The sequence below is a fragment of the Vespa velutina genome, chromosome 4 (genome assembly GCF_912470025.1).
Source record: "Vespa velutina chromosome 4, iVesVel2.1, whole genome shotgun sequence".
Taxonomy (NCBI): domain Eukaryota; kingdom Metazoa; phylum Arthropoda; class Insecta; order Hymenoptera; family Vespidae; genus Vespa; species Vespa velutina.
The window spans coordinates 7801323-7813426 of record NC_062191.1 but is presented as its reverse complement, the minus strand read 5'-3'; the positions used below and the strand labels follow the sequence as shown (position 1 = coordinate 7813426).

The 12104-nt window shown below is 30.7% G+C and overlaps 2 protein-coding genes across 4 annotated transcripts in view; both read left to right on the top strand.

Moving 5' to 3' along the window:
* Positions 1-4296: 4296 nt before the first annotated feature.
* LOC124948713 (probable aconitate hydratase, mitochondrial) lies at positions 4297-10163 on the top strand. Its single transcript, XM_047492734.1, has 9 exons — positions 4297-4466; positions 5847-6001; positions 6115-6281; positions 6457-7212; positions 7306-7508; positions 7930-8218; positions 8528-8801; positions 8883-9231; positions 9313-10163. The coding sequence occupies exons 1-9, from the start codon at positions 4434-4436 to the stop codon at positions 9451-9453; spliced, it is 2367 nt and encodes a 788-aa protein (XP_047348690.1). The 5' UTR covers positions 4297-4433; the 3' UTR covers positions 9454-10163.
* Positions 10164-10485: 322 nt separating this feature from the next.
* Positions 10486-12104, top strand: part of LOC124948715 (B9 domain-containing protein 1) — a 104020-nt gene continuing 102401 nt past the window's right edge. For all 3 annotated transcript variants that reach the window (XM_047492737.1, XM_047492738.1, XM_047492736.1), the window contains exons 1-3: positions 10486-11005; positions 11207-11318; positions 11796-11904. In XM_047492737.1, the coding sequence (XP_047348693.1) occupies positions 10880-11005; positions 11207-11318; positions 11796-11904 (347 nt within the window). In that variant the 5' untranslated portion in view covers positions 10486-10879. The remainder of the gene's footprint in view (positions 11006-11206; positions 11319-11795; positions 11905-12104) is intronic.

Here is a 12104-nt window from a genome sequence, read left to right as displayed (position 1 = left end):
GGGTTAATGTCACTTATAAATAAGAGCAATGATCTTTTTTTAACAATCGTAAGAATTTCGATCGATTATATCTTCATTTATTATAGTACAATTAAATAGTTTGGATGGCATCTTTGAGTAATTGTTAATTAAAGTACTTTAATAAATATTCAACTTATTTTCTAAAATACTTTTTTTTTTCTTTTTATATTTCATTCATTTATATTTTAATTCACTCGACATTAATTTTCTCAAATAAGTATAATTATCCGGAAGAAGAAGCTCGATTTTGTTTGGAAGTATTTTTAATTGACACACACATGTGTCTGATTCCTTTTACCATTGCGTTTCAAACAGGAAAGTGCCTCGAGCTACATCAGCGAAAGTTCGTTCTGATCTACACCGATTTTCAAAACGAAAGGTTCATTTATTTTTTGTTCTTTTTTTCTCCTTCTTTAATTTTATTCCGTCGTTTCACTTTATCTTTTTCAATTCATTCTATTTTGTGGTCATAATGTTTGTTCACAATCACTGTAATTATATGGTACCATTATTTTCTACTGCAAACACATCTATAAATTAAATAAATTTAAAAATGAAAACTTAATAAAAAGAAAAAAGATTTCAGAGATCGTGAACATGTATTATGTATGCAGATCGTAAGAGTTAATTATTGGTTACGTTAAACGTCGTCGAACATCGAAGTTTTATTACTCTGCCTCTTGGGCTTCATCCGCAATCCAATCCGTTCGATGATAAATTAAAAAATGAGATTTTTATGAAAGTAACATTTACGAAAAATAAATGTTAGATCAATAACGATCGATTAACGTAAAATTCTTACTCGTAAATTTGTTTTTGAAACTGTATTGTTAGCGTTAACGGATAATTAATTTAATTAAAAAGATAATTGAATTTTCATGAGACATAAAGATCTATTGAGTTCATATTTCGTTGCTTCGATACGACGTGTAAAAAATAAAAGTGATATCCGGTTTATTATGCCGCAAAACTTGTAGGGCTCAGAAGTACGAAACGAGTTCTTCATTTGGGTCCATGATGTCGCATCAACATTGTCAAATACGCAAGGTCGATCTCTTTACGTGGGCGACCTTGCTATGAAGATACAACTTATTGGCTTGCATACTTGCTTATAAAAATATCTCTGATGAGGCTATGAAGATTTTCTCATTCTAAAATTAGAAACAATGTCGAAATATTATTAAATAGAAAGAACCTTATAATTTGATTTTGGTTTTCTTTGCTTGAAAATATCTAGGTGTTTAAATATACATTAAATATATGTATGTATGTGTACATGTGTGTATGTGTGTGTGTGTGTGTCTGTGTGTGTGTATATATATATATATATAATGTATTACGATCAATTTGTGATGCGTTACACGATTTATCTTGTACACACATGATGATATAATGTATACGAAATATATTATATTATAAATATTTACGATGCAATATATCAGTCATATTATAGGAATAATACTTAAAATAAAAAAATAATTTTACCAAAACATATTATCGAAATCCTAAAGAAAAAAAATTTCCATTTTACTACAAATATTTTCAATTTTCACTTTCAATTCTCACCCTTGAACACGAAGTGTTTCGTAATTTTTCATTGCAGGTAAGAAAGGCAATTCGTAAAAGTCCTTCGAGATCGCAACTCTGAATTCTTTGCGGTGTATCAATCGAAACGCACAGTGGCACGCATGAAACAGGGCGCTATTTCCACGTAACAACGATGACAGATGGACGTTGAAATAAAGAGCTGAACGAATTGATTCTAACTTATCGTACGATCATTCTTATTATTATCAGTCACAAGGTCTGCGTGACGTATTATTCAACGCCATATTTATGTTCTATTTTTCTCATCGTATTAACTAAAAATAACAAAAATAAATCCTTATGAAAATATGGGTTTTAAGAGGACATATATATATAAATAATAAAATTTTATTTAATATATAATAGGTAAATCGTGAAATCGTGAAAGAACCTCGAGAAGATAAAAATAGAATGCTAAAGTATAATTCGTCAATAAAGATACACCGTATGTGTTTCTTCGACACGTTTCATTAACCTAAGGGATCGTTAATTGAATGTTACCAAGACAAAAGATATACTCTCGGTCGGTCAAATAAGGTTTGAAAATGAAAGCAAATGTCTGAAGAACAAGAAACAGGATCACAGCGAAAAAAAGTATGTCGAAACGTACAGTGGTCCACCCACAACGAGTTAATCATGTCAAGGACCAATCGAGCCTTCTCTTTTTCCACTCGTATATCGAGAGTATATACATATCCTCTTAAAACCCTACAGATGTGAAAAATGCGATTGATCTTATTCAGTACTTGGACCAATTATCGGCTTTGCGGCAAACAACTTGCTCGAATCTCGATCATCAACAAAAGGCATTATCGACACTTTACGTTGAGTGTCGAGAGATTCGAAATCTCTCTCTTTCTTTCTCTCTTTTTTTAATACTGAAATTATAAAGTCGAGTATCATATAACATATCACTCCGACGATGTGGGTATTGCATTTGCATAATAATTAATGAATCATTGATTAAGATTAATTTTCTTTTTCTTTTTACTTTCATAAAATAAATTGTTTATTTCTTGTAATCTTATCACGATATATGATCATTCCATTAAACTGTAACTTCAGTTCTGTTCGTAAATTTTTCTGCATCGATCGTGAAGGATTTAATAATCTAATATCGTAAATATGTTAAAAACTTGGTCACACATACACACACACACACACACAAACGTTCAAGAGAGAAATATAATCAAAATATACGGCGAATGTGGTAGTTAACTTATGGAATGTCATGTGAAAAAGGATTTTGCAATCGCGTAACTTGGGTGGATATAACAATGATCGACGTTCGATCTATAAGTAACATTTAAACTGCCTGAACGTGCCCTCAGGATCACTATGAACGGTGTTTTGCCTTACGGCTTAGTGATATATAACTTTAACTATAATTTTTAGCGTTTGAGGCGGGGTTGAGAAATTCGAACGGATAAAATGGGGATTGCGTGAAAAAGTGAATAAGGAAAGGTGATCAATGTCCAAAGATTATATTTCTTCTACGAATTCAGATATTGCTGAAATATTATGTATATAGATAAAGAAAAAGAAATATTTATTCCAGAAACCTTGCCGCAAACAAATCCGACGATTTTTTTGTCATGTTCACATGCATCATAGCGAATCAGGAATCTCTCAATGGCAATTCTTACGACGAGACATTAATAATACATAAGTTTCAATGATGCCGACGTTATCGTCATCTTAAATGCTATCTCCTTTACGGTAGATTACGACGGCTTGTAGTTTCGCTCTTTGAGCTCGATCGTTATCGAAAAAGATCAGAATCGTTCGTGGGTTATCGCTTCTATGGGGATCGTTCTATGGGGATTGAAAGATAGCCAGATTTGTTTGTTTCACCGTCATTTTGGCCACACCCCGAAACTAAACTTTTCTCTCTTGCCTTTCCCTTTTCTCTATCTTTCTCTCTTTCTCTTTTTCTCACTTTTTGTGATCATGAAGAAATGATATCGATATAGTCGTGAAACCAGAGATTATCAAAATCGGAAAGCCTCGTAAATTATTCTCGAAACTGATCTCGTGAAAAAGATTGAACTCGTAGATAAGGATAACGACGAGGAAAATATTATTTTCCTTTCTTTTCCAGAAACAGTCTATTCGATGAGAAAAATATATTCCACGATAGAAGTTGAGAAATGTTAAGAAAAAGAAAAAAGAGGGAATAAAAATTGTTACGATGATTCATGGTTCGATCAAGGACTATGGAGAAAGGAGAGAAAGAAAATAAATATAAGGGTGCACAAGTTTCTCAATTGAGTTTACTAATTATTATTTACTGATATTTATTTTATTTAAAGAATTTTGTATAATATTCTACAATATCTATTGAGATGAATTCTATTTAAAAATCGTGCAAGTATCATACGCGTAATTCAAAGCAACGATAGGAAAAGTTACAATTTTAATAAATGGATGCTAATAGAGGCATTTTTAAAAGTTCTATTTATTGTGTTTATCTACCAACAGTAAAATAAATGTATAATCTTATTGTCGATAAGATAGTATAACTGTTGTAATTGACTGTTAACAAGATTTCATAGATCAATTGTCGATAAGATAGAGTTGCAATAAAAAAAAAGAGTTTCTGAAGATGTCGCCACTAAATGATTCTAATTACTCTATTTTAATAGCGCATGTGCGAAGTTTCTTTTACTTTGATACGACCAAACAGTATCTTCGTTCTCTCAGTTCTCTAGTGGCCGGTTTGAGAAGGACTGCTACCGGAGTAAAATAGTTTTTGTTCGCAAATCTTTTCATTAGCGCTTGCGCTCCACATTTAGAACAAGAATTTGCGTCGCTAACGACTAACAATGTCGTATTGCACGCGAATTATCAGTGTACAGGTATGCGTCGTATTTTTAATTTACAATCAATGAGCAAAACAAAAAGAACTTTGAGGAAATATTATCGGTTCAACTATGGCTTGACGATGGAAATAAGTTTGCATGAGAATATTTGATTGATGAGCTTTTCGAACTTGTTCTCTTGACCTCTTTCTTTTGAGAGGTCATTAGTGACATTAAAATAGTATTAAATGTTAAATCAACGATGACCAATACGAACGATAAATCGAGATCCTTCGTGAATAAATCCTCCATATTGAACCGATTAATTTTTTTCTAGATTATATAGATTTGTTCTATTTATTGAATTTTCATATATTAATACATCGAATAATTATTTAATTTTAAAGTGAAATAGAACGTTCGAAGAACGAGAAATAAAAGAATTCTGTTTTGTCATGTGACATTGTCACAATTCACTTTAATTCTATCTTAAAATACTGATTGTTTTCAACTGACAAGTTAAATACATTCTGTTTGTGTATTACGAAAATAATTGTTGTCTTTTTGTTATGCATATTAATTATCTTTCTTTGAATAAAAATTATTGGAAAATAAAATTTATCTTATTCTCGAAGACTCATTATATAATCGAGATATAAAAGTCGTATATATATATACATATTGTGCCCTTGCTATATTTCTAGGTTATAATTTTGAACAGTTTTATAGTGTATCGTTCATTGGCGCGTTAAATGAATGAGACTTTCCCCTTTTTCACTTCGAAGAACGTTCGCGGAATATAACGCAAGTTTCTTATGTAATATGTACGCTTTCATGAAAGATAAGACTTTATTAGATATTCTTCAATGGCGTATCGATCTAAATAAAGATACATTATCATGATTAAATAGAATTTAAGCTGAATGATGAAATTTTTATTACAACAATAATCATTTATAAATAATGGAATTTCTTTTTCTTATTGTTATCTTTTTTAGTCACTTTGTTTGATATCTGTTATAGGAAATTGCATTATAAATATATTTCTTTAATAAATCTTATAGATAAAATAACTTACAGTAAATAATTTTGTATTTAAGATTATCTTCAAAAATATGTAATATCATGCATAATAGTTTTGCATTATGAGGATGTTGACATCGTATATTTAATGTAGTCTTATTCTATTAATAGCATAATAGTCAATATAGCAGACAAAATTATATGAATTCCTACATACCAAAGGATTTTGTAATTTAAATATTGACAATGAGATTTATATTGTGTATTCAAGTTGATTAAATTCTTCTTTCTATTCATATCACAATAGAATATCATATTTCATAAGCATGTATATTTTCAAATATATGCAAAATCTTTCAACCCTTATTAAGCACAAATATATTGCAATTGATAATAAAAATGTATCCATTTCAGAAATTCGCTATCTTTGCGACAGACATCCAACAAAGATGCTTCAGTGCAAGTCCTTTAAGCTTTGGTGCTGCCAAAGTAGCTATGTCAAAATTCGATAAAACAAACTACTTACCATATGAAAAATTAGAAGACACTCTCAAAATCGTTAAAAAAAGGTATATATTAATTTTAAATTTGATTTAATCAATTATTTTATTATTTGATTAAATTCATATAAACTTTGTAAACGGTAATTTCTTTCTTTGATAATAATTAAACATTATCACAGATTAAACCGGCCATTGACATTATCTGAAAAAATATTATACTCTCATCTTGATGAACCTGATAAACAAGACATTGTACGTGGTACAAGTTATCTTAGATTACGCCCAGATCGTGTTGCAATGCAAGATGCTACTGCACAGATGGCCATGTTGCAGTTCATTAGTTCTGGTAAATTTTATTTATGAGTTTTTAAATGATGGTTTTATTTACTTTAATTAGGTGGAAGGCTGAGTATCAGATGAGTGTTATATAATACTCAAATTCAGAATATGAACTCTTAGTACTTAATAATCTCTTAGTTAAAACTATTCTAGCATTTTTTTTTTTTTTTTTTTTTATATAGGTTTACCAAAAGTAGCAGTCCCATCAACCATTCATTGTGATCACTTAATTGAAGCTCAGACTGGTGGTGTAGAAGATTTAAAACGAGCAAAGGATCTCAACAAAGAGGTCTACAACTTTTTAAAAACAGCTGGTGCTAAATATGGAGTTGGTTTTTGGAATCCTGGTTCGGGTATCATTCATCAGATTATTTTGGAGAATTATGCCTTTCCTGGACTTTTAATGATCGGTACTGATTCTCATACACCAAATGGAGGCGGTTTGGGATGCCTATGTATAGGCGTGGGTGGTGCTGATGCTGTTGATGTAATGGCAAATATACCATGGGAATTAAAATGTCCTAAGGTTATTGGAGTTAAATTGACAGGAAATTTAAAAGGATGGACCAGTCCAAAGGATATTATCTTAAAGGTAGCTGGTATCCTCACTGTTAAAGGAGGTACAGGTGCTATCGTCGAATATTTCGGACCTGGTGTCGACAGTATCAGCTGTACTGGAATGGCTACAATTTGTAACATGGGTGCTGAGATTGGAGCTACTACGTCTGTGTTCCCTTATAATTATCGTATGCAAGATTATCTTAAAGCAACGGGTCGTGGTGAAATAGCCAAGGAAGCCGATAAATACAAAGAAAAACTTCTGACTGCTGATTCAGGCGCTAATTATGATCAGATTGTCGAATTGGATCTTTCCACCTTAGAACCTCATGTTAATGGACCATTTACACCTGATCTTGCTCATCCTATTTCTAAATTGGGTATTCATTAGATATTTTGTATTTTAATTCGTTCATATATATATATGTATATATATACGTATAAAGTTCTCGTTTAATATAATTTTGTTTCAGGTGAAACTGCTAAACAGAACGGTTGGCCCAATGAAATTAAAGTTGGTCTTATCGGCTCTTGCACAAATAGTTCATACGAAGATATGGGTCGTTGTGCTAATATTGCTAAACAAGCTATAAAACACGGATTGAAAGCAAAATCTGCATTCAATGTCACACCAGGATCCGAACAAATTCGTGCTACAATAGAACGCGATGGAATTGTAAGCTATTTTTTGACTCACGTTACGAATCGTTACTCAATCAATATTTTAAAATTAGTTTCGTTACCAATATCGAATCTCTTTAAGAAAGATTATTATTAGTTTAAATGAAATCTTAATTCTAATATTATGATAAAGCATATGAATGTGATTTATTACATTTTTAAATATTGATCCCTAAAACCAGTAAAAGAATTTTTATCATTTTAATAATTAAATATCATCTTATTATAACATGGGTTGTGTGTACATTTCTGAATCCGTGCCAAATGTCGATACACATATGTATATTTACTTACTTTATTATCTTTAATTGCGTGACTTGCATCAATTCTTAATCTAGATCACATGAATATAATAAAAAAGAAAACGAAATAAAAAACAGAAAGGGACATTTCCATAATGTTATGTTTTGTTTTAGGCAAAGATTCTTCGCGATTTTGGTGGCACCGTACTTGCTAATGCCTGCGGACCTTGTATTGGACAATGGGATCGCAAGGACATTAAAAAAGGAGATAAGAATACTATTGTTACATCTTATAATCGTAATTTTACAGGACGTAATGATGCCAATCCTGCTACTCATGCATTTGTTACAAGTCCAGAACTCGTCACTGCCCTGTCTATTGCTGGTAGATTAGATTTTAATCCAGTGAAAGATAAATTGAAAGGAAAGGATGGCAAAGAATTTCTTTTGGATGATCCTTTCGGTCAGTTACATATATTTATTGATTTTTTGTGTAATCGTTTAAGCGAATATTAAATAACGTAACAAATGTAACTTATTATATTACTTGTGAGTTTCACCTATCAGTAAGAAACTTCTATAATTTTTATAATAAGCAATCCATTTCACCATATATCTTCTAAGTATGCATGCATTGCAAATAATAATATTGACAAAGTGTAAATTGTTGATTATCTCTAAATGCCTAATTTATAATTAATCAATAATTTCTTGATAAATTACTAAGTAACTAATCTTTTGACACATTAACACATATTATTTTAATGTATAGGCGATGAACTTCCCAACCGTGGATTTGACCCTGGCTTAGACACATATGATGCACCTCCCTCAGATGGTAGTAAAGTAAAAGTTGATGTAGATGCAAAAAGTCAAAGATTACAATTACTAGAACCATTTGACAAATGGGATGGCAAAGATCTTTCAGAGATGACAATCCTTATTAAGGTAAAAGGAAAATGCACCACTGATCATATTTCAGCAGCAGGACCTTGGTTAAAATATCGTGGTCATTTGGACAACATTTCCAACAATATGTTCATTGGGTTAGCATTATATTTATATGATAAAAACGATAATTCATCAATTATATTTGCTAATTTTACATTATTATTTTCAATTCTTAGAGCTGTCAATTCGGAGAACGGTGAAATGAATAAAATAAAAAATCAATTAACGGGTGAATGGGGTGCAGTGCCTGATGTAGCAAGGCATTATAAGAAAAACGGAGTTAAATGGGTCGCTGTAGGTGATGAAAACTACGGTGAGGGATCTTCTCGCGAACATGCTGCACTTGAACCACGCCATTTAGGAGGTCGCGCTATTATCGTAAAAAGTTTCGCACGTATTCACGAAACGAATTTGAAAAAACAGGGATTACTTCCTTTAACATTTGCTAATCCAAGCGATTACGATAAAATACAACCTACAGATAAAGTCACTCTTCTTGGTCTGAAAGATTTAGCCCCTGGCAAGGTATACACTGATAAGATAAAATAAAAATGTTTGGTACATTAATCAACAACAACTAAATTTGATATTATTTTATTTTTGCAGTCTGTGAAAGCCGAGATCAAGCACAAAGATGGAAAAGTTGATGTAATTAGTTTAAATCATACGATGAACGAACAACAAATAGATTGGTTCAAAGCTGGTTCCGCTTTGAATCGTATGAAAGAAATTGCTGCGGGAAAATAAGATCATTATTTTCTTCTAAGATAAAGCGTATATAAAGCGTCAAGTGGAGAAACGTACATAATTTTAATTAGTTACGGGTAGATCGTTTGTAAGCCGCTCGAAAATTGTTCAATTTTGCAACATTATTGTTTTCATAGGGTTACTTTCATTACAATTGTTCCAGAAAATTTACGCGATGATCATGCAACATTTCGACTTCACTAATGTAGAAATGCACAACTTAATTGTTACTTCCATTTCCAGGATACTTTAAAGCTTAGAATGAATTATTAATCAATCTGATCCATAGATACTAAGCAACAAATGTATCTATAGAATTTTATTTTAGGGCCGGGGGGAGGGGGGGGGGGAGATAGGATGATCAATAGATTTTTTTTCATAGTCATTTCGTGCATCGAAGTTCTCTGCTTCTCGTCGGGTGAAGAATAGTTTTAATAATGTTAGTCATTGGAATGTAATTTTGAAATGTCAAAAGATTTATTTTAAATCGCGTACGTCATGATAGATCGTCTATGTCATATAGATCTCTTTATCCGACAAGTTATTATGTACATATTATTCACAAAGACGTAGTTCTATTGTCCATATAAAAATATTTAAGTACGAATTATATAAATTATATGGTTATTGACTGACTTGAAGAAACAAAAAAATATGTAAAATTGTTGTCAACGATGAAAGGGCAAATAAAATACTCGACATCATTTTAAGTCGATGATTTTATTTGATTATGATTCTTCCATATCTAATTTCAATATATGTTATGTTACATGTTTATGAATCATTTCATGCGAAATCGATATCATTTTTTAAAGTAACAATTTTGTTTTCATTAAAAATCAAATATGTTATAGTTTTTAGTCTTAAATAAATGTATATAAATGGATTTTTCAAAATATTTTCGATTACCGTGGTTATAGCCATCAGAATACGCAAATTATTGTACCTAATGCACATCTCTTCTAATGGTTGTATTTTCGTAAATTATACTTTTTTTTTTTGTAAACAATTGTACGCTTTACATGCAAAAAATTGAAACTCTGAAAAAATTTGAGAAAATTATAATATATTCTTTGAATTTTTCTTTCATAGCAAAGGCTTTATATTATATTATATGAGATATATGATTTTCAACAACGGTAGAAATGTTATTTAAAAAAGTGATCAATTTCGCATGGCATGACCTACATATTTAACAACGCAATCTTTTAAATTTGGCGCGGCATATGTATATACCTTACGTAATCTCTTATACCTATTATTACTACTGCGCATGCGCGTATCCCATAGCAACGCGTTCCGCTGTATATGAAACATACGATGTGTGTTAATCCACAAGGACAGAAGTGATCACAGTACTTGCTAGTTTTGTTAAATAGATTATAATTGAGATACCAAGAAAAATATTATTTTAATTTATAAAATAATGTCAGTGGAAGGGGAGTTTTTCTTATCTATTACAGGCTCAATTGAATATGCAGAATTCTACAATGCCGATAATGCATATTGCAAGTACGGGTTTCATTTTGGATCCGAATGGAGCGTTGTGGCAGTTAGTATACCATTTTATTTTATTCAAATTTTATTCAAACTTCTTCACTTTTAGTTTATATAGATACGAAGTATATAGTATATATACTATATATACGAAAGTATCGTTCGAATATTGATAACAGCATTTCGATCTACTACTATTGAATTACTTGTTTGTCGAATTCCACAACTTAGCTATAAACAAATTTCATTATTTCAGGGAATTGAAGAAGGTCTGACACAAATGTGCAAACGCAGTAACGATCCCAGAAATGTTATTGTTTGGAACTTCCCATTGGAAATTACGTTCAAAAGCACAAATCCACATGGATGTAAGTAAAGTCGATATATAGGAGTATTCATAAATGCATGTCGATATTTTAGAAGGTAAATCTACACACTAACATAAGTAAAGATTATGTCATACAATGACATTACGTCCTATATATCTTAGTTTTCGAGTTATGGATTATTAAAGAAAATGTTTAAATTATGAGAGACCATACTTTCTTCTGTCTCAATTGATTTCTTACGAAAGGATCTTTAAGAATTACTGTGTATTATGTCTCCAAATATCAGATTAAATTTATGATTTATGCACGATGATGCTCCGAAGTATCAAATGTGTATTAATATTTTTAATACCTACGATTTATTATTAGATATTCGATACAATATCATAATTTACAGGCTGGTATCGATCAAATCACTAACAAGTTGCGTGTATTGAGGCATATATATTACTATATATATCTGATTTCAAAATTAATACCATAATCAAATTAAAAAATTATTGATGTGTGTTGCAGGGCCACAACTGATAATGTCTATTTACGGATTAGATATGTTCGATCACGATGTTATTGAAGGTTACGGTGTATGTCATTTGCCTCTTATAACGGGACATCATGAAAAAAAGTAAATTACATTTGTTTTATGTCGCTGTAAGCTATCCTTTTCAAATCAATTAATTAATTCATTACTAAAGGAAATTGTTATGAAAAACTGTTTTGTTATTTTCAACAAATTAGTGAATAATAATTTGCAAATTGAATTTATAATATCATAGACCTAAATAAAAGATAAAAATATATTTTTATTATATGCCAAGATATCAC